This window comes from Mastigoproctus giganteus, chromosome 1 (genome assembly GCF_048544385.1).
Source record: "Mastigoproctus giganteus isolate SK-2022 chromosome 1, ASM4854438v1, whole genome shotgun sequence".
Classification (NCBI taxonomy): Eukaryota; Metazoa; Arthropoda; class Arachnida; order Uropygi; family Thelyphonidae; genus Mastigoproctus; species Mastigoproctus giganteus.
This window is the reverse complement of record NC_143575.1, coordinates 259068755-259092859: the sequence shown is the minus strand read 5'-3', so window position 1 is coordinate 259092859 and position 24105 is coordinate 259068755. Positions and strand designations below refer to the sequence as shown.

Sequence of the window (24105 nt, the reverse complement as noted above, 5' to 3'; positions counted from 1 at the left end):
TTCTACTGCAACTACCGATAACACACACTGTCTGTAGAAGTCATTTTCATATCGGGATAAAACAGCAGGTGGGTGGGGGGGGGGGTTAAACACCCTAAGACTGAGGCAGTCTGGAGGGTGTACCCATGAGTAAATTTCAGCCCACTCATGAACTCCGATAATCTACTTTTAATAATAAGAAAAAACTAATCAATATGTTGTTATCGACTTCTACTGCCACTACCAATAACACACACCACCTGTTTACCGAAAATGCAGGGAGAAGCTGCGGTACCACGAAACACTTTTGACTGGTAAAAAAGTTTCCCGTGGTTCCTCGTGTTGGCTTTCTTTACCTTAGCCCAAAAATTTCTCATAATTTATTCCATTCTTATATAAGAATATATCTCTTTGTATTAAATGGTTATAAATACTGCATATATATGCAAAAAACATTACTGTCATCTAAAATTAGAGCTTATTTTCTGTTTAACTCCAGTCCTGAAATTCAGTAATTTGTTGAACTACTTTCCATATACAAGAATATATTTTACACAACTTATAAAGCCCCCACAGCTGCTGCCCTTTTACACCACATGGAAAAGGCCTTGGTTCAGGTCTTCTTTGTTAGTTGCTTTAGTAAAAATGCCAAACAACACAACCTAAAACAATCAAATGAAGGCTCCGCCAAAACATTAAAAGGTATGAATTCATGTGCATATAAACATAACAATATGCACACAAATTCAAAAATTGAATGTTTTGGTGGAAACTCCAAGCATAATGTTATAAATATGAAAGTTGTATGCATCTATGAGAACAAAAATCATTTTATTATTACCTGTTGTCATTATAATGGAAGGAGATGATGCGACTAGTGGCATGGGCACAGATGTGGTTATTATGCCTTGGGCAGAAAATGTAGATGCTGTACTGGAAACTGTAGGTGATGGAGAAACTGAAGACTTTGGTTGACTTGTGGTGACTGTTGCAGCTGTGGTGGAAATGGTTTTTACTACAGGCACATTTAATGAGCGCTGAAGAATACTTGGAGAGAGCGTTGTTCCCGTTGTAGATACAAGAATAACCTGCTATATTACATAAAATAAAAACAAAAGTCAGCATGTTTGATATAAATGTAATCACTAAACTTAAATATTAATTTAACCTTCCAGGCACTCATCTTGAATATGCATAAAATTTTAACTGTAAAACAATGTGCATGCTGAATTTTTAGAAAGTGATATTTTTTCAGCCTGTAAAACTTGTGATTGGTCTTAACCTTGGCAGCTCTGTTAGCAATATATCCGTGTAAATAAGTGGATGTCCCTAATGACCACATGTAACTGTGAATTAAAGAACAGGGCAGTTTTTAAAAACAAATTATTTTATTAAGATTATAAAAATAGTAATAAATATTTATGCACATTCAGTGGTATTTATTTGTGAACAAATTCCAGTTTGCAAAGCTGTTTAGGCAACTGGTAGTTGCAATTAGATAATAATTGCAATGAGTGTTACAGCCATGCTGGAAAAGTGTAATTAATACATTGCATATGCATAACAATGGCATCAATACTGCATCAAAATCCCTAAAAGTGGAGTCCCAGTGCTAAAAGGAATGATATTTGATATTTCCAAAAAAAATTCAATATTGCAAATTTTTTTTTTTTAAAGTACTTCTGTATACCTGCTTACATTTTGTGATGCAATTAGCCTAAGTACTGGAGAGTAGTGATGAACTACTTGGCTTCTGCTGTTAGAAAATTAAAATTGGCACATGCACTCCATCTTTCTCATGACATTTTTCTACCTTTCACAGCATGAGCATCAGCTACTATCTTCACCACATCACCACTGTTCTGTGTGGACTTTATTCAAGTGTGATCATATTGCATTCCATATCCCAAAAATTAGCAATTATGTTTATGTTTTGCACATTATAGTACTTCTTTCATATAGCAGTATATCATGTAGAGCAGTGCTCCCCAACATTTTTCATGCAATGGCACACTTGGGAACTTAATTTTTGTATGGCACACAGAGATAAACCGGAGCAGATTTTGGGATGTCCATAAGGACTTTGTGAAAAAAATGTATCATATTTGCATTATATTATATGAAATTATGATAAGAAAAGTAAAATATAAATACTATGGAAGATATTAAATATTTAATACTAAATTCATGCAAAACTTCAAAATAAAATCTTTTCAAATTTTTTTAATGAGAAACTTGAGCTTGCTTCTGTGAACATAACATTTTTATATCAGGTTTTATTCTTGAAATGGCTACGCGTAACTCCTGGTCCAGACTTTTTAATGACGATCTCGTCGAATTCTTGAGAGTCACCATTGACGAGAAACTTTGTTCGCACAAATCATCATCATCATCAGCCATTTTCAATCCACTGCAGGATGAAGGCCTCTCCAGCAAATTTCCAGTTCCTTCTGTTTTGTGCAATGGCCATCCATTTACTACCCACAAACTCATGAATTATTTCATCTGTCCATCTCCGTTGTTGTCTTCCAGGTTTTCTTGTAGCTCCTCTTGGGTACCACTCTGTTATTTTCTTAGTCCATCTGTCATCATGTCTTTGAGCTATGTTTCCTGCCCAAGACCATTTTAGTTCTTTAGTTTTGATAAGAATGTCCTTTACTTGAGTTTGCTGCCTAATCCACGTGTTTCTCTTCTTATCTAACAGTCTGATTCCCAATATAATTCGTTCCATTCTTCACTGTGTAGTTCTCAGCTTCTCTTCCATTCTTTTGGTGAGTACCCACGTTTAACTTCCATAAGTCATGGTGGGGAGTATACATTGATTCATTATTTTACATTTCAGACAAATTGGGATACTGCTCCTCAGTATGTGACTATATTTCCTGAATGCTATCCATCCAAAATTTATTATTCTCTTGACTTTCAGCCATTTATCATTATTACAGCTAATGGCTTGTCCCAGATAAGTATATGACTCAACCTTTTCAATTATTGCTCCTTCAATCATTATATCCCTTTCTGTGGCATGCTTGTTCATCATTACATTTGTTTTAGCCATATTCATCTTTAGTCCAAAATCTTTACTAACTCTGCATAACTGATTAAGATTTTCCTCTAATTCTTTGGGATTGTGGCTTATGACCACAATGTCATCTGTAAATTGTAAATGGTTTAGGTACTCTCCATTCACATTGACTCCTTTCTGCGACCAGTCTAATCTTCTGAAAGCTTCCTCAAGGGCAGCAGTAAACAACTTTGGAGATATTGTCTCCCCTTGTTGAACGCCTTTCTCAATTTTAAATTTGCTACTGTCTTTGTCTTGTCTAATAAAGGAGCTAGCATTCTCATATATTTTCTTCAAAATCATAATATATGGGGTGCATATGCCTTGTCTTTCCAGTGCCCGAAACATTGCCTTATGCTGTATGGAGTCAAATGCCTTTTCATAATCCACAAATGCCAGGCATAATGGTGTTTTATATTCATTTTCTTCAACACATGTTCTACCTCATCAGGAATGATATCGGGTATGTTGTATGTGTTACTAATTTGGGATCCATCTTCCCCACTGCTGGCATCATTCCCTTTATAGTAGTCTTCTGCTATTTGAATTATGCCTTCTCTGCTATTTATAAGTACACCATCGCTATTCTTCAGTTTCAGTATCATTTGTCTTTCTGTATTACTTCTCATGGCTGCTGATTTAAATCCTTTTGTTTCCCCTTAATGCTTGTTCTACTTTTCTTGTGTTAAATTTTCTAATGTTCTCTCTGAGTCTCTTTCTAATGGCTTTGCATAACTCAGTATACTCAATTTTCTCCTTGTCAGTGTTTTTCTCTTCATTTGTCGTCTTCGGTTCATCATGACAAGTGTTTCTTGACTAATTTTTTCTTCTTTGGATTTATTTTTACCTATAGGTTTCTTGGGCTTTATCACTTTCAGAAAGCTGTAATATTCCTTGTCGATATCTTGGTCCTGAGCAGTCTGCAGAAGCTCAAACTTGTTCTTAAGTCCCAGTACATACTGCTTTTTCTCCTCTTCTGTTATCTCAAAGACTAATATTTACTCGAGTCAGATTTTTCCTTTCTTTTCTTACATCTATATCAAGTGTGAACTTACCATTCTGTGATCACTTCCAACATTTACCTTGTTCAGGACAGTAACATCATTCACAATATATCTTCTGTTAGTGAGCATGAAGTCTATTTCATTAGTTGTTAATCCATTTAGGCTCTTCCATGTCCACTTTCTGTTCACCTTTTTTTGAAAAAAGTGTTCATTACTTACATTCCTCGAGATTCTGCAAATTCCACAAGTCTTTCGCCTCTTTCATTTCTTTCACCAATTCCAAAATTTCCTATAGTTCCCCTTTCTGTGCTGTTTTGTCTCCTTCCAACCTTGGCATTGAAGTCCACCGTAATGATAGTGTAGTGAGTTTTCTGTTCATCTAAAAGACTCAATTTCGGTGTACATTTCTCAACCTCTTCATCATCATGGCTCGATGTTGGTGCATAAATCATTATAACCTTTAGCTTATACCTCTTAGAAATCCAGAGTAGTAGTCTTGACACCCTTGGTGATGTACTTTTGAATTCCAAAATGTTGTTTTTTTATATCTTTATGGACCAGAAAGCCAACTCCACTTTCACTCCTTTCACTGTTTCCATTGGTGTACAACAGATTTCCACCTGATAAACTTAAAAGTGATTAATTTCTTCTTGTTTCAGCCAAACCGATGATATTCCAATTCACATTTTCTAATTCCTTTTAATATCCTGTTCTACTATCCTGTCTTCACTGATGAGCGATCTTACATTGTAACAGGCCAAGTTCAGTTTCCGTGCATGGCAGCCTGGTCATACCCAGAGATTCTTAGCACCCTCTGCTTCCACTCTGATCCTCTTACTGCCCTAAGAGCCACTGGGGACTGAGGGCCATTTGTTTCGTCTTACTGTCATGTGCTGAAGGGTTTGGTCTTTTCCCCTTCACACTGACCAGGCGTCTTGAAGAGAACCACTCTACACGTTCTTTGCCACCTAAGTGATGTAACAGGGCTTACCATCGAGAAGGTGTGCATGAGTGGATTTTAGGGAGGCAGGCTAACCGGACTTCTCCTAAATCTTCTGAAATAGAAAGATATTGGATCCATCAGTGTTTTAGACTGAGCGTCTGATAACACACAGAATGCCCGTTCTCCTCTAAGTCCCTATTTGTTCGCACAAATAGGTGGTAGCAAATGGAAGACAGTCAGTTGCTTTTTTTCCGATTGAAGGAAACTCCTTTCTTGCCATTAACCAAAATTTGGATAACTCAGTTTCTTTAATTTGTACTTGAAGGGTGCAATCATTTCTTAAATCTAACGATTCTTCTTTTTCTTTCATTGATAAATGTAATGCTGGAATTTCTAGGAATAATGCGAATGGATTTCAAATCCAATCAAAGTTTTTTACATCAAGTATTTCAAAATAGTGATGAAGTTTTTGCTCAAGCAAACACAAATGTTGCTCTACTAATCCCAGTAATTCTTCTTTAGGATTTAAATTATAACACTGATTAAACATCATTAGTGATCTGTTTTTAACCTCATTTTTCCAAGGTTAAATTTTTTCTTCCAATTCATCAACTCTGTCCATACACGTTAGCATGTTTTCATGTGATCCTTGCAATTTTCGATTTAGCTCATTCAGGTGCTCAAAAATATTAATTAAGTAAGCTAGTTTTTGGAGCCAATAACTATCCTTCATTAAATCAGAAAAGAAATACTCACAAAAAAAAAATTTTCACCTCTTCTCTTAGCTCAAACTGTTGATAAAACTCTTTCTTTGGACAGCCAACACCACTCTCTGCTATTTCATACTGAAATAGCAGAGAGTGGTGTCCCGATCCTATTTCTTCAGACAAAGCTAAAAACAGATGTGACTTTAACGGCTTGGATTTTATTAAATTCACCATCCTGATAACATCATGTAATGTGGAATTCAGTTCCATAGGCAAAATTTTAGATATGAGAGCTTCTCTGTGAATAAAACAATGTATAACCCGAATATCAGGGTTTTCAGAACGAACTCTTGATGTAAAATCTTTAACTCTTCCAGTAATTGCAGCTGCACCCTCGGTATACAAGCTTAAGCAATCTTTCCATAACATCTTATTTGTCTCAAAGTATTAATTTACCACTTTGAATATTTCATCCCCAATAGTGTGATTTGGTAGTTTTTTGCTAACAAATAAAGTTCTTTCAAGCATTTCTCTTCAGTGATTATAACTAGTGCTATTAACTGAGCACAGTTACAAACTATCTGTAGATTCATCAATTTGCAATGAAAATTTTTTAGATTCGATAATTTTCTGAATTAATTTCCTTTGCTTCTTTTGCCCCAAGCATAGTGTTAACAATTTTGATTCAGGCAGGTAAAATAAGTTATTCTGCAATTGTATGGAGCATTTTGGATTTGGCCACCAATTGGGCAACCTTATAACTAGCCTTTTGAGCTCGATTTGATACTGTTCTAATCGAATTCATAAAACAACCTTGCTTCCTATTTTGCATTTGAAGACACTTAAAAAAATTCAAATCTTTTTCTGCACATGATGGATGTTTCGTGGTAAGGTGCCGGTGTAGTTTACTTGGGACCATTGCTTCATTTGATAACTCTTCAAGGCAAATAAGAACATATGGGTTGAGGAAGAGACGAATTATCGCAGCATACAAATCCATATATGATATATCCCTCATTATATTGCCTAAATACTGGGTTTGTCTTTTTCTTTGGACTACTTTGTTTGTCCTGTGAATCTGATGACTTTCTGGCTCTCTTCAAAAAGTTTCCATTATGGGTGGAAAATAAATATATACAAAAATTAAATTGAATAAATAAACTATTTAATGAAGCAATTTAATAAATATATTTTGAATAATTATTTCTGGCTCTCTTCAAAAAGTTTCCATTATGGGTGGAAAATAAATATCTACAAAAATTAAATTGAATAAATAAACTATTTAATGAAGCAATTTAATAAATATATTTTGAATAATTATTTGTGTTTAGATATAAACATTGATTTTTATTTCTAAAAAGTAAGCAATAACTTAATATACATATATCTTTTCAGTAGAAAAATGTGAAAGCTGATCCAAAATGATTTGAAAAACCAATAGGCAAAACAAAAACCAAATTGTGAATAAAGTAAGTAAAATGTCATTTTTTCGCATTTAAGCATGATATCGAAATTGATTTTCATATAAAAAATGGATTTTTATCAAGGATAAGAGAAAAAACATTATTATATATATTTAAAGTGTTCTGCTGATTTTAGAATATTACATTTACAATTACTAATTTTACAATTACAATTACCAATATTACAATTACAATTTGCAAATTACGATTCTAAAGTATTAAGTTCTGAATTGCCATTACAATATAAAACAGGAAACATAAGATAAATGTTTATAAAAAAGATTCAGTTCTTACCTGCTGACAGACTCCTCTTGTTGATGCTCCAAGAAACCTGATAGGCATACAGGCAAGAGGCAGTGCCAGCAGTTAATTTATAGGTGAGGAATTAACTCCACTGGCCAATAGGATAGTGCCAAGTTTTTATCCTGAATCTAGCATTCTTGTGTAGTGGAAGCCTGGGGTAACCTTTGCTCCCATACTCTGAACATTAGGGTTGGTGTGCAGATCAGCTAAGGATCTTACCAATACCTATTATGAGACCATGGTGCTGGTGCAAAGTTTGTATCCTGGATTCTTCTGTAGTGGATGCCTACTCTTGCACATCAGTGTTGGTGCGCACGCTGGTTCGGGTGGACTGGAGGGATTTTATCTGGTCTATTTTCTTTTCCCGGTTTTTTCATTCCTTTTTCTATTTTCTTATTGGAGGTCGGATTCGCTGTTTCCTATTCCTTCCCTAACTATATGAAAATTTTATAAAATAAAATCTCTCGCAGCACACCAGTAATCTTTCTGTGGCAAACCAGTTGGTAGTGAAGTGAATCTGCTGATTTAAATTGTATTAATATTAAAATGCCCTCCTATACATATGAAGAAAGATGAGGCAAGTGCGAACATAGTTAAGAGAGTAAAAAGAGATGTTTTTAGATTACAAGATGAAAATTTTTATGAGCTTGCTGAAAGCAAAAAGAACTGTGAAGTTTCCAGTGAGTTTGATGTGAGTAAATTGACAATTCATTCAATAAAAAGAAGTGAAGATAATAAAAGAGTGAGTGTTATGAATGACACAAACTGTTGCAAGTGTTGCCTCAAGACCCAAACAATGAAACAATGGAAAAATAACTGGATGGAGGACTGGTCACAAAAGAAATTACCCATCAGTATTCGTCTAATTTGCGACAAGCGCCAAAGCAATTTACAAGACTTTGGCTGAAAGGTGAGGTGTAGATCCTGAAAAGTTTCAAGCTAGCAAGGTCTGGTCTGATAATTTTAAAAAGAATTAATTAAAAAAAGCTTAATTTTAAAAAGAATTACAGACTGCATAATGTGAATTTTGTAGAAATGGCAACAGCTTCATAATATCTGGAATAATTCAGACTTATTCTGAAAAATGGCTATAGATCTGAGAAGGTCTTTAATGCAGATGTGAAAAGTGTTTTGGAAATGAAAAGCTGTTTTGGAAATGAATAGCTAGATGCATACGCTTTACAAACGATCAGAAAACTGCTCAGGGATTTAAAGCTGTAATGGATAGGCTTGGGTGACCTTTGCAAAGTAGTTCCCATTTAAAAACATGGTTGAAGCTATTTTTCTGACAACTGGAAATGTTTTCCTCTCAGCTTCTTCTTTAACTTTGGAAATAAAAAAAAATTACAGGTAAGGACTGTAGAGGGGATGAGGAACACATTTGAAATTAATGCTGGCTAAGAACTCGATGACAGTATGAGCAATGTGAGGTCTCACATCATCCACCCACCCACCTGCATACAGTTTCATTTGTGACAAATATGATCTCGCAAAGTGTGCAGTACAGGTGACCCCCCGCTTAATGCTGATAATTCGTTCTGGAAAAACAGAGTGCTAAGTGAATCCACGCTAAGCGAGCTCTGCATTCCCATAAGGTAACATATGTATTTGCAAGTTGCGGTCGGTGCCATGGATATTTCTTAATCAATAATAAACGGTAGTGAAAAGATGCACAAATGTCAGTCAAAATATTTAATATTCAAATATTTGTACAAATAAAATATTCTGCATTACATACGTATATAATTATGTGGTAACTACTTACGTATCAAAATTAAACTTAAAATTCCAATTAAAATCATGAATTTAATTGATCTAAATTGATTTTAATTTAATTGACGAATTTAATAATGAAAAATGTGTCGATGTTGGGTTGAACTTTGGCCCTCTTCTAAATAAACTAAAAGGGGTATTAATTTTAAATCCCCCACAGCGTTACCACCCAATAGTAAAGTCACCCAATCCTTCGCCGCTTTGAAACCTGGCATGTTTTTTGCTTCTTTCAATATGAAACATCTTTTAGGCATTCATTTCCACAAAGTCCTGCTTCATCTATGTTATAAACTTGTTGAGAAGTATAACACACAATACCTCTCTTCAATAATTTTAACGAGTTCTTTTTTGAAAGTTTCGGCTCCTTGATCTGCACTTGCGACTTCTCCCTAGATTTTAAATCTATTCAACCAGCCCTTACCAGTTTTAGATGGTTCCACATTTTTTTTTTTTTTTTAGGTGAGTTTTCTTCAGATCATCATATTGACTAATCTCTCTCTCTCTCTCTTTTTTTATAATATTTAACTTAACTGAATTCCACATTGGACATTCTTTTCCATTTAAATCCTAATAGCCGGTCTAGCCCTAGTTGCTTGCAGTGGAACAGCTATCTTTCCCGCTGCTAAAATTAATTCTTTATTTTTTTATAATTGTTCTTACAGTTAAACTTACAAGTCCTAAATTATGGCACACATCCGCTTGTCGTTGACAGGAATCAATTCGCTTCAAAACGTCTAATTTAATTTTCAAATTCGGTCTTTTTCTTACATTTATAGTCTTTGTACTGCGGCCAGACGTTGCTTTTCATTCTTATCGGCCATTATTAACTATTCGAAAATGTAACTGTGTTGGTTGCATTAATTAAGATACAATGTTCAAGTAAACTGTCTAATACTGTACGATGTCTAATACTGTACTGAGTGATGACTAGACTTCGGATAATGCATATAACGCAAATATTACAAGCAGTATACTTGATCATTTTTTAAAATGTTGATCTCAGAACTACATAACAAGTGACTGTACTGCAATTAAATTAGCGTGCGAGAAAATTTCACTGAGCGTGGGAAAATTTCTCAAGTCGGTGTGGGAAACGTTTTAATGCTGTTTTGCTATTCATTTTCAAGCTATCGACTCCATCAAATGAAACGATTTCGTTAAATATGCCAAAAATGCAACCTGTAAAAGAGCGTTATAGTGATCTGTGACAGCGTTCTAGTCAGATACGGGTTATAATATAAGAACAGAGTTATAGCGAATCAGCGTAAAGTAAACCGCGTTATAACGGGGGCCTGCTGTACAGTTCTGTAGTAAGATCCCATAATGGTCGTATGATGTGGCATAACATGCTTGTAAACCATTCTTTGAATGTCAAAAAAAGAGATGACCATAACCTTTATGCAGAAGCCACAAGTTTTGTTACTCTCTGGGTAGAAATTATGAAGTCGTCACATCTGCTCTTCTGCAGATGTGATCACATTGTGCAGAACCTCACCATCTTCAGTAACCATCCACTGCAGCTCCTGACAAATCTCCATGCAAACTTGCTGTTGGTCAGATGTGAGTAGTCTTAGAACCCAGTGAGCACAAACACGTCATATGCAAATGGTCATGGAGAATACCGTGCATGCTTCCTGCTGATATTCTTAATATCTCTGCCTTACTGTTATACAGTGATTTTCTATCACAATTAGAATATTGTGCATGCTACCTAATAATATTATCAACATCTCTGTCAGTTGCCTTACTATTATACAGTGATCTTTTCTCACAATTACAGAAGCAGTATTTATGATTTCTGTGGTAACAGCAGTGGTCGGAGCTCCAGGACTGCAAATTTTTGTGATTGAATCACATCCATCTATAAACATTACCACCTGTGCTGTACTATATGGAAATGCAGATGCGCCATAAGCCTCTTAACATTTCATATGCTTCGGCTGATGTTTTCTTGAGATGGAAGCAAAATTGTAGTGCAGCACACTGTTCTTCACACATCATGTCCATTGTTACATAGGCAAAACTGAGGAGGCATAAACTTGATTGACTGCCTAAGCCACATCATGTGCACACGTCAACTGCACAGCTGCTATGTGATGCAGCTTGGTTTGGTCTTAAATTCTGCAGCTCAGCTAAAAATAGCAAACAGTACGGCTGTTCATGAAAATTTATGATAATTTTTTTATTGAACAGCTCTCATATTAAAGGATTTTTTCCCCATTTTAAATTTGTCATGGAAAAGGATCACCACATTGTTACGTAATGATGTGGCAATGAAATTTATTCGTATCCATGGTTGGGGAGGGAATTACTCCCTCTGCCTAAGCTTAGCTAACTACAGCCTCAACTGAAGAGGACTTTAAAAACTCCTCCAATTGTTCATAACAGTTAGATTAAACACAGGCTTACTGTGTGCAAGATGGGTTTCCTGTGACGTTTATGACAATCAAAGAGAAAAGCATGGAAGCATTATGATTGCTGCTGAACAAACCCTGATTTAAGTATGTTAGCATATACGCATAAACTGCTATTATCTTCAATATGTCCATCTGTATGTAATAACTTGACTCCTAGTGAATGGATTTTCATAAAATGTTATGTTTGGCTCTCTTAGAAAGATTTTTATCAAATCACACAAAATTTCATTAAAATCAGATTAATAGAACTCTGGCAATTATTTTTTTCTTTGTCTGTCCTGAATGTAATAACTCTACCCTCAGTAGATGAATTTTATGAAATTTTACATTTGGCTCTTTTAGAACAATTTGATGGGCTTTGAAAATTTCATTAAAACAAGGTTAATCAGCACTGTGTGTGTGTGCCTCAGAAGCACACTGAATGGTGAAGGTTATACAAAGATGGATAAAACTTATTTGTGATATGAAATTCAGAAAACAAGACTGGAATTATTGATGAAACAGTAGTTTTTGGTTCAAGATGTTACCTGTCCACATACTGCATATCTGTCAAAAAAAAAAAAAATCTGGTGGTAATTGGTAGACCAAACAAAAAATATCTAGCATGCACTCTCAACTTCATGTGATTTCTGGGCATTTCCAATGCTTCAAAAGGGAGCAACAATTATTCAAGGTCACAAACTTTCTTCTGATGCAAAAAGCAATGCAAACTTCCACCACTAACCTATGTAGGATGTCTAAAAATGGCCTACTGCACATGTTTGAGAAGTGGGTGAGGCACTGTGAAAAATATATATCATGTGAACATTACTCTGAAAAGGCAACATTCTGATGCTTAAAAATGCCTCAGATACTGAATAATGTGAGCATCCTCATTATGTGCTAGGGTAGGAAAGGAACACATGCTAATGTCCTTGCTGACTTATAAAGGAATCACAAAGTTTAACTTTATGATGCTAAGAATTAGATTAACAGCTACGCAATTATGTATTTTAAGGTGTCTGAGAAAGAGAGAAACGAAGATGCATTCACTTTAATTTTATTATATTATGTTTATCAAGGATTAACATAGGAGAGAAAGATAGCAAACTTTCTTCTTTTCTCCCAAATGAAATATAAAATAACTCACCTTGGGTGGATGAGCTGTGGATACGGTATTTGTTAATCGTTGTGAAGTTGTTGTCAAAGAAATTTTGACTGGACTAGGGCCAACAGGAAGTGTAACAGTACGAGTTGGAGCAGCTGGCTGGGCCACTGTCGTTACTATTGAAGGACGAACTACCGATGATGTTGCTGCTGCTGTTGTTGTTAAATTTGGAGAAACAGTAGTGCCATGTGTCACAGCAGGAGGTGAAGGAATAACTATTTTTGGGGGAATCGGAACAGAATCTAAAGATGAAGAACGTTTTCGTCTTTTGTTGGTCATATCCTCATCTACACTCTCCCCACTCATAGCTAAAAAAAAAAAAGAAAAAAAAAAAAAAAAAGAAACAGGTGTGTATTCTCATTTGTAATTCAGCTGATACAATTACAAAAAGATTTAAGAATATTTTTACTCTCAAAAGACTAATTCCAAAAATGAAACAAAATATGCTTCTTACCTAAATGTAATTATGTATATATTATAATTTAATACTAAGAATTTTATTTTTGAAAGATTATAAAAATAACACAATTCAAAATCTTGTTTACAAATAGTAAAAATATTATATCTTATGGATAAGATATAGTCACTGGATATAATAACAGTGGTGTATAAAATATCTAAAAGATATACAACTTTTCAACAAACTTTGATATTCTTCAATTGCTCATTGACTTCTTCCTGCAATATGTGATCTAATTTTATACAACAACAATGGCTAGTGAGTGACCGTCATCTAGCTGAATGAATGACTCGCATCATCAATAACCTAAAGACTTGAGTACCCAAACAAATCTGTAATCACCCAATTGTCTTTGCACCGATTAAAGCAAAATGACTACAGGCTGGCCTCGATTAATGCAATTAATTCATCCTGCGAGCACATCATGCAAAAAGGAAACTCGTTAATCTAATATAATAATCAATAGGAAAAATTAAATAACTTTTAACTGTATACAAAAATTTAAATAACTTTGAACCCAACTTCTTCGAATGAGTGACAACTGGTGAACTCACTATACTGCCACCATGCAATGGAGGACACCAGCCTCATACATAAACACTGGTGGAACTCACTGGCAATTTAGTCCACCTTAAAGAACAACCATTTATAACTTTTCCTTCAGCCACCCCCTTCATTCCTAAGAATCTTACCTGTAATCCCAGCCTGCTCAAATTCAGACAGTAACTACTCACAGAGGACTGTGTCAAATGCTTTAAGGAAGTACAGGTACATAATGATGAAACTTCTTTGCATTGAATGCTTCATGATGACATCATAAGATTTTATTAGGTCAGTCAAGTAGGATTTTCCTTTCTGAACCCATGCTATGACCCCTTTACCAAGGAGTCATAGCACTTATGTCCTAGCACTTATGTGGGGTCCTTATATACAAATTCCGCTATTTTCCCTTTCACAGATGGCCAGAATACTGTTCTATAGTTGCTCAACTCCTCTTTAGCAACCCCCCCCCACCAATTGGGGAGTGCTAAAGGTGGGTGCTGGGAATAAAAATATATTCCCAGTTTCCCTTGCAACTGAATCTATTTAAGATTTGGTCTCCTTTGGAACCAGATCCAAGGAGTGCATTTCCCTAGCATAGCATCAGACATGAATTTTAAAACTCCTAAATTTGTTTTGTTCCGGGCAGCCATCTACCTTCACAGTGACTTTCTATATACAGCACACAAAATTTTTTTTGTGCTGTGTGTGTATGTATATATATATATACACAGAGAGAGAGAGAGAGAGAGAGAGAGGAGAGAGAGAGAGAGAGAGAGAGAGAGAGAGAGAGAGAGAGAGAGAGAGAGAGAGAGAGAGAGAGAGATAATATTAAGTTAGTGATAAGTTGATCATAAGTCACTGTAAATGCAGTGCACTCTCACTATGAAAGGAAAGTGGTTTTTGTCTTACTCTCACAATACCGAGTAGCTTATTGATCTATCAATCAGGTGCTTATGAGGTACCAATAACTCACAGGGTTTGCATTGCATCTTTACCTATTTTAGGTAAAGATGCAATGCAAATCATTTCCCATCATAATGATGGTGACTTTCTTAAATATATCATAATCAACCTAAACTTTGTGTTATGCACAATTCCTGAACTTGTACATGTTATGTGTAGTGCCATAATTCCCCCTTGCATTATGGGATTGTGTGCCTGCCTAATTTCTTTTAACAAGCTCACAAGCTCTAATTTCAGAGCTCTCTCTCTCTTTCCTTTTTTTTTAATAGTTAGTAGCAATTGTAAATATAACACTTACATTCACTTTTCATCCTTCACTTCATATTAACTCTTCTCTTACATCTCCAAGCTTTCAAGACCATTTAAGCATTTTCAGTGTCTTTAAGTGATAAATTAATTATCAGCTTCTAGGGTTTTCCCAAGAAATTAGTTCCATTTTTTGATGATATGAAGTTTGGTTGCCATTACAATTTTCTTTTTGAACTTATTCCGATTAAAATTATTAGATTTTTATATTCCGACAATTTTCTCATATACTATAGATGTAACTATGATCTCTCTCTCACTCACATTATACACAATCATTTTTACAGTACTACATATGAACGCCAGATTTTTTCTACTCTTTCTTTGCACAAACTATTTTAGCAACTAGGGTCATTTTCCACTTTTTACAGGTTATAAAATATGGAACTATATTTATTTCATTCTTGACATCTCTTTGTTTAAGAAATTACATTATATAATGTTTTCTGATTTATTTATTTTTTTTATTTATCATTATCAATAATCTATCCTTACCATGCTTGTAACACCACAGAATTTGGGTTTGCATATATTGTGGGTGTGTGAAATAAGTGTATAAATGAATCAAATGATTAATTCTCCATTTTGGAAATGTGCAGCTTGCTCGAGGATTACTGTTTAGAATACAAATTGATCGGTACACAAAATGTATCGCTTGACCTAATTATTCCTTCTTAGGGAGAGAGAATGTGTAATCGTCTTTACAAAACTCAATTGCATTTCTTTAAAATTCATATTCAGATCAAATTTAAAAATATTCAGTCACGTTTAAATTTTTTTTTTTTTTTTTTTTAATCTCATGAGTCTTGCTCTTCGAATGTGCCCATTTTAAATTGAAATACCGAATTCAACCATTCACACATGGATAAACTATAATAATTTAATCAATTTCCTGATATGGATTTAATTTTATCAATCTTAAATAGGCAGGTAACAGCAATTAAATTATCTATATTTCCTATTATTCTTAAATTTTTCTAGTGATATAATTAATGTAACCTAAGCATAAAAGACTAAAACTTAGGCCTAACTTAAAGCATGTTTCAAAAACTTTATGCTTCCCAGTTCGTTCTGACTGAAAAATGAACTGTGATAAAAAAAAAATAATAAATAATTTAAATTTCAGTTTCCAGAAGCTGGCAAACCTGAAAGCACATCTTCCTTTCACATTCCACATATTTTTTTTTGGAATGGTGCCATGTAGAAGGAAAAGGGAGGAAGTGGGGGAATAAATCAGTGGATTAAAACCACCAAGTGATAAAACAAGTTACTTATAAACACTTAACATAAAGTAAGTGTTATACCGTCTTATGACTTGGATTCTTGAACCGAGATGAACAGCTCTGTTATACAAGCTAAAAATTTTATTTTATACTATGGAAAAGCCACCCAATATAAATGTACTCTTAACAGTGGGCTGTGAATTTTGTGGCAGTGTATGGATTTAAACATACAATGCACACAGCCATAACCAGGTACGCTACTGCAGGAGTTCACTCAGTCCCAATTACTTGGATGACATATCAGTAAGTCTTGTATGAGTATTAGAATTTTACAACACACTAGTCACAATTACTACAGTGTCTTGGAAACGCAATATCAAAAGATGAGAACATATCAACTCAGATTTAAATATATAAAGCATATATTTGTCAGTGATGACAAACAACTATACTTATTATAGCAGTAGTAGTAAGGGAAATGACATATGGAAGCAGACTTTTTCTGCATGAGCCTTAAAAAAAAAAAAAAAAAAAAAAAAAAAAAAAAAAAACGATAACAGAATATTCATAATAACTATTCGCATTCCAACAAGATAACCTTCTAATTCTGCTATAAATTTATTCAGATTAACTGCTTTTGCCATATTCGGAGGCAACTTGAAAACCCACAGCCCATAGGTAAACTTCATGAGATCCAATCTTCTGTTATTCCTTGATATTTTTATCCCCCCCCCCCAGTTTGTCTCACCTATGATCTCCCCCTAGATATCTAGTTATCAAACTTTGCAGCCCACACCTTCTAAGTTGCTCTGTACAGGTGCATCTATTTGCATTCATCATTAATCTGGTTGATCTTCTCTGAACCTTCTCCAGAAGTTATTTTTTTTTAGGAGGGGTCTCCAGACCTGAATACAATATTCCAAATGCAGTTTAACCATCACTTTGTATAGAGGGATAATGATGTCTTTATCCCTACTGGCAAAGATCGTACAAATCATGGACAGGATACCATGTGCTTTCTCAGCTGTCTGTTTACAATCCATGGAAAATTTCATAATCAAATTGAATCGTAACATCCAAGTCTTTTTTGTCTTGCTCCACGTATAAGGAAAAAGAGTTGTTTTAAGTGATTCAAGACAAAAAAGACTTGGGTGTTACGATTCAGTCTGATTATGAAATTTTCCATGGCTTGTAAACAGGCAGCTGAGAAGGCACACGGTATCCTGTCCATGATTTGTCTGACCTTTGCCAGTGGGGATAAAGACATCAATTATATCCCTCTATACAAAGTGATGGTTAGGATTTTTGTCCTTAAATGCATAACTTTATATTTAGAAGCATTAAACTTTAGCTGCCATTTTTCAGACCACATATGTAACTGATCCAAGTCTTTCTGAAGAAGATTGGCATGGCATGAACTGTTAACCACTCTTCCGAACCTTCAAATCACCAGAAAACTTTGACATCTTCCCCTGGATATCCTTATCAATATTACTGAAGAAAATTTGAAATAGAAGGAGCCCCAAAACCAAACCCTGCAGAACTCCACTTGTTACACTGGTCCACTCTGAAGACTGACCATTTAGGGAAATCCTTTATCTTTTGGCCAGCCTGCAATTCAGCATAGGATCTCACCAGTAACTCTAAATTCTTCCAGTTTATATAGCAGCCTTCCATGAGGGATGGTATCAAAATCTTGATATATAGTCTAGATATATAATGTCAAAATTATTACCTGCATCCAACTGTTTAATGACTATATCATAGTAATTTACCAAATAGGCAGGCACAACCTCTCCTTGATGAATCCATGCTGGAATCTATTCAAGATACCATTCTTGTTGAGATGGTTCCGAATTGCATGCTTAACCATGCACACACCATGAGCTCTAATACCACAGAAATCAAACTCTGGCCTATAGTTATTCCACTTCTCTTTAGCACCGACTTTGCATATTGGACAGACATTAGCAATTCAGCCCAAGGGATCTTTGTAGAGTCTAAAGGCAGTCTCATTAACACCAGCAATATGATACATTTACGTACTACCTTTTTAATTATAACTGAATATATACCATCAGCTCTTGAAGCCTTGCCCTCCTTTAATCTCAGTAACTTCTCTTACAAATGCTTATCTGAAATCATTTATATCTGACTCCTCAAAATTTCCCAAAGATTCAAGCTTGCTTTGAGCTTTCTATGTACTTTCCACTGCAATCAGTTAAGGGGCTTATTTGATTTACACTCTTCTTTTTCATATTTTCCTGTCTTACTTCATCAGTGGCTTTGTTACATATTCTCATACAAATCAGAATCTAGTGATTCTGATTTGTATCTGCAACTGTTTCATGATTGTTTCTTTTGCTCATTTAAACTCTTAACCTCACCCGCCACCCATTTTGGTATGTTATTTTTATGGAACTTGACCACAGGTGCGAATACACTTGTAGCTTTAAGGATAAATCCTTTGAACATTTCCCATAGTCTATATTAGCATTAGTTGAGGCATATAATGCAAGAAAGCAAGCTTATATAGCATCAGCAAAAAAAAAAAAAAAAAAAAAAAAACCATTTCAACACCCTGCTGGTCCACCACCTCACCGGCAGTTCGTGGGTTCCCCCTCCTCGGGCACTTTCGGTAGGTACTAACCACGGCTGACTGCGAGCATCCCACCAGCCATGCCATTTTGGATATGCTCTGATCCAGTCATCTGGCCATTACAATTTGGCCTTTGTCAAACTCGCTTAAGTCTGCTGCCTTTCCCACCAGTAGAAAAAGAGTAACACTGATTAACGGAGCTCAGTATCAGGTGTTTTTTATAGTGTCCCGTCCCAGGCCCGTGCCACAGTTCACCTGCAATTGCTTCGATTTGCATAACAACTCGCTGGTCATAATGTTTTGGCTCATCGGTGTATATTTATGCTTTACTCGTGCTTATCCCTACCATTAGGCCTAACTTCTGTTAGCACTAAATTCAAATTGCTTTGCAGCCGCCACTACTAAGTGCTAATGTAAATTTCATGTCAGAAACAGTGGCCCTACTTCTTGCTGTCCTTCCTGTGATTTAGATGGTTGACCCTTGATGAAGACATTGAAATCCTAAGTTTTTCAGCATTACGTACTTCTTTTTATTTTTCCTATATCTTTCTGTGTTTTCTGTATTTTCAATTCCTGTTTGATAGCTTTATTCCTATTCTCATTCTCTCAATCAAATTACACACATACATATATATAAGTCAGACCTCTTTAATAAACTTCCATATAGCGGATTTTTTGAAAATAGTTTCCATATAATGAAGAAAATTTCCATATACCAAACAGATTTTGAGAGACCTGGGTATGCATTGTTTGTACCTCTGGCCTTTAGGCAATAGAGCTGATGCTGTAGAAAGCAGGAATTAAGAGCTAAAAGGATTAAAAATTAATTACTTTAGCTTTTAAGAGCTAAAGGGTTTAATCCTTAAGAGTCAGAACATTCCACAATTTAGTAGTGCCTGTAAAACTTATAGAATCACCTCTGCTGTACCGAGAAGTCATGCTGGTCAACTGCTATCTATGTGCCTAAAGCCACTGGCAAAGATTAAGGCATATTCCCAACACGGACATTGGCTCTGGTCAACCTATTTTCTACTATAAATGCCCTATTAGAGAATTAGGAGAGAGTGATTTTCCTTTATCCTAGAAATTCATCTCATTTCACAGAAGTGAGTCATCCGTATATTTGTATCCACACCTGTAGTCTCCCCAGTTAATAGAGCCCAAGAAATATCTCATTCTCTTACAGTCTAACCCCTCCCTTTGAAAATGAAATTATTATTATTGAAGACATATTTCCTTACCTAGAGACTGCACAGTCCTTACTGGCTGCGTTGAAGGCGAAGTCTGAGTTGAAGGACTTCCCTGTGTTGTGGCAGCAACAGTAGTTGTAATAGTTGCAGTTACCGGTGTACATGATGATGACGGAGATGCTGAAAAAGGTTATCACAATAAACTAAATCATATAATCTTTAATAAGAAAACTATGCATGATATTATTAAAAATTAAATTACAAATTAATGGAATGGACCAAGGTTACACTTGCTCCTTTCTTAAGAGCTTGTGGATAACAAAACAGCACTAAAATCACCAGTTCAGAGGTTACACAGTAAAACTTCTTTAAGTAGTTACAAGGAATATATCAAAATGGTTAAGAGCAATAAAATACTAAATTTAACAAAATGAACAAATCTGAGCTTCTTCAAATTTCACATCATAGAGTTAATGGTATCATCTGAGATAGAGATATTGATCATACTTTCATTATAATGAAAGTATGATCAATAGTGTGTACAGGATAGCGGTCAGAACAAGACTCTGGGAACAATCTAGTCAGTGTCTAAGCAGCGTTGGATGACTAGGGTGTAAAGAAAAGGTGATTATGAGGGAGTATCATAGTCAAAATGACTGAGAAGTCAAGATAAAATCTTGTTAGCAATTCAAATGAGCAGGAATTTATGACTGCCCCATTATGGATAACTTTAACTTACTTCTGATAGACTGGAAATCATAAACTGGCAATATACTGAGCAAGACAGTTTTTCAATCAGAGGGGATGACTCATTTATTCCATCATTTAAGAGAGGATACAAAGGAGTTTAAATTCCTGGACCTGGTTCTCACCAAGGATTCAAACAACATTAAAGATATAAAAAGGCAGGAACTGACAGCATGTAAGAAAACCAAAATCATAAAAATGAGAAGTATACAAAGAATTTTAGGTAGTCAAAGAAAAGGGTGAGGACTTTAGCATTAGCAGAAATATACGATGCAAAAATGCAGCAACAGCCAAAAAAAACCCCTCCTATTTCACCCCTCCATTCGTTCCAAATGCCTATCCAACTCAGCCTTAAACTTATTTAGGCTATCAACTTCCACAACAAAAGATGGAAGTCTGTACCACCAATCAACTACCTGCTGACTAAAGGCAAATCTCCGCACATTTATTCTACAACTGTCTTTCCTCAATTTGAATCTGTGCCCCTTCAGGTTCTTAATCTGAGCAAGAGGAAGAATCCCATCAGCATTCAGCTTGCTCAACCCATTCAAGGCCTTATTCACCTCAATCAGATCACCTCGCAAGTGCCTACTTCCCAAGCACTGCAATATACAGAACTTCAGCCTTTCTTCGTAAGAGCACCCCCTTCGTTCCCCTCACCAATCTTGTTGCCCTTCTTTGTACTCGTTCTAGCAACTCTACATCCTTCCTAAAATGAGGCCTCCAGAACTGTGCACAGTACTCCAGGTGTGGCCTGACCATTGCCTTGTATAACAGAATAATCACCTCCCTGTCCCTGCTAGCAAAATTCCTATATATCCTATATATCAAGAAAGTGTTCAAGACTTGAATTTTCCAGCCTATGTTTTGGTCACGGATGAGGCTTATTTCACCCGGAAAGGCTTATTCAATCAGCACAATGCTCATGTGTGGGCTTACAACAACCCACACGGTGTGCGGGTTGTCGTAACATCCCGCACAACATCGCTTCGCAATAAATGTGTGGGCAGGTGTGGTCGGTGACTGCTTAGTCGGCCCATACCTGTTACCATCCTACATGAACCCGCTAAATATCGAATCTTTCTTGAACAAGTTCTACCAGGGTTACTCGACGATGTTCCGGCAAATGTGAGATGCAACATTTGGTTTCAACATGATGGGGCACCTGCCCATTATGGAAGGTGTTCGTGACCATTTGAATCTGATTTATCGAGCCTTGATTTCTTTCTGGGGGGGGGGCCTCAAATCTATCATGTATGAATCGCCTGTGGAGACGGAAATGGATCTTGTGGCGAGACTCGTCTGCGCTGCTGCCACTGTCAAAGAAACTCCAGGTGTGTTCGACCGTGTCTGCCAATCCATGGTGTGTTGGTGTCACGCATGCATCGCGTCTCATGGTGGAACCTTCGAGCATCTGTTGTAACATCATGAAATGCATCCATCTCGTACTCCATTGTTAATATTATGTCAAATAAATGTTTGCCACTAATTACTGTCTTGTCATTTTTTTTTTTTTTTTTTTGGAGCATCAGCAACTAAGGCCATATTGCTCCGGGATATGCAGTGGTCATTCCCTGACCTTTCCGCATCCTCCGTATTTGGTGGTGACGGGCTTGAACCCCGGTCTAATCAAGGAGCGTGTGCTATGCACTGTTGCTCCTGCCCACCTGGCTACGGAGGCGCCTATATCAAGAGCAACTGCTTGTGTTTCACCGAACTTTATAGAGATAAAGAGATATAGTTGACTAAATATTAAAATCTTTCTTTTCTCTTACTCTTGTATTGAATGTGGTAAGTAATCCTCTTACTATATTTTACCTAATGCCTCCCCTGGTTTTCCAGCAGGAGCAATAGGTCCTGATGGTATTTCTCCATTTGTTTTAAAAATTGTACTCCTGAGTTAATTCCTGTGCGGCAATGTCTTTTTCATGAATTAATTACTGTGTTGCATTGCCTTGTTGCATATAAACTATGAACTTCCACTACAACATATGGAAGTTTGTTCCAACAATCAACCACCCATTGGCCAAAGGCAAACTTCCGCACATCTATTCTGCGACCGTCCTTCCTCAATTTGAATTTATTGACCCCTCATGTGTGTGTGGTCTGAGCAAGAAGAAGAATCCCATCAGCATTGAGCTTGCTCAATCCATTGAAAGCCTTAAACACCTCAATCAAATCACCTTGCAGGTGCCTAGTTTCCAGACACTGCAATTTGCAGAACTGAAGCCTTTCTCGGTAAGAGCACCCTTTTGTTCCATTCACCAAGATCGTTACCCTTCTCTACACCTGTTCCAACAGCTCTACATCCTTCCTAAAACGAGGCCTCCAGACCTGTATACAGTATTCAAGATGTGGCCTGACCATTGTCTTATACAATGGGAATAATCACCTCCACTACAATGGGATAATCCCTGCTAGCAAAATTCCTGTATATCATTGACAAAACCCCATGAGCTGTCCTGGTAGCCTGTCTGCATTACTTAGAGAACTTCATATCTCACTGCACAATTACTCCCAGGTCTTTCTCATTTTTCACTACCCTGAGTGTAGCACCACTCACTGCTACCCATATGCAGTACTTTGCATTTATCAATGTTAAACTTCAATTGCCATTTCTCAGCTCATCTGCTCAACTTTTTAGATCGGTTGCAGTAGCATACTGCCATTAATATTTATAATTATTATTATATTCATTAATAATATTTTAAATGAGTATTATGAAAATTCTGCACAGTGTTAATAAGAGTATTGGACTAAAAAATTCTCGTGATTAATTAATACCAACATGTTCTAACCTTGTACGGATACTTTGAACCTGTTTAAATTGAAATGGACATATTTTGATCTCTTCAGATTAACAAGTTTTACTGTATACATAAACAGTACAGAGTCAGACAGAAAGCCACGATTTTCTGTTGTATCAATACAAAAAGGTCAACATGTGTTTGCACTGTTTGTACCAACAATTATAGCAGTATATGTTGATGTAAAACATTTAGTGAAGACCTATGAATGGGAAGATTACAAAAGGTGTTTTGAAAATAGTGGTGTAATTTCTGTCAGGTTGCAACATACTATTTTCAAGGATGATTCGAACGTGTATTATGTTTGTCAGCAATTGTTCCATATGAATTAACAGATGACTAAAAGGAGACATGAATAAAAATCTGTGATTTTATTGTAGAGGACAATGGTAACTATATTTCTGAACAGAATTGTGTACAAAGATGAAAGTCAGGCATTTTTATATAAATCCAAGAACAAGTATCAG

At 35.8% G+C, this 24105-nt stretch overlaps 1 protein-coding gene across 4 annotated transcripts in view; it reads right to left on the bottom strand.

The window, feature by feature from the left end:
• LOC150091832 (uncharacterized) overlaps positions 1 to 24105 on the bottom strand; it is a 256523-nt gene that overhangs the window by 201571 nt on the left and 30847 nt on the right. For all 4 annotated transcript variants that reach the window (XM_090377195.1, XM_090377203.1, XM_090377219.1 and 1 more), the window contains exons 7-9: positions 20136 to 20264; positions 12783 to 13108; positions 821 to 1070 (exon numbers count right to left, since the gene is read on the bottom strand). In XM_090377195.1, coding sequence (XP_090233321.1) covers positions 821 to 1070; positions 12783 to 13108; positions 20136 to 20264 — 705 coding nt within the window. The remainder of the gene's footprint in view (positions 1 to 820; positions 1071 to 12782; positions 13109 to 20135; positions 20265 to 24105) is intronic.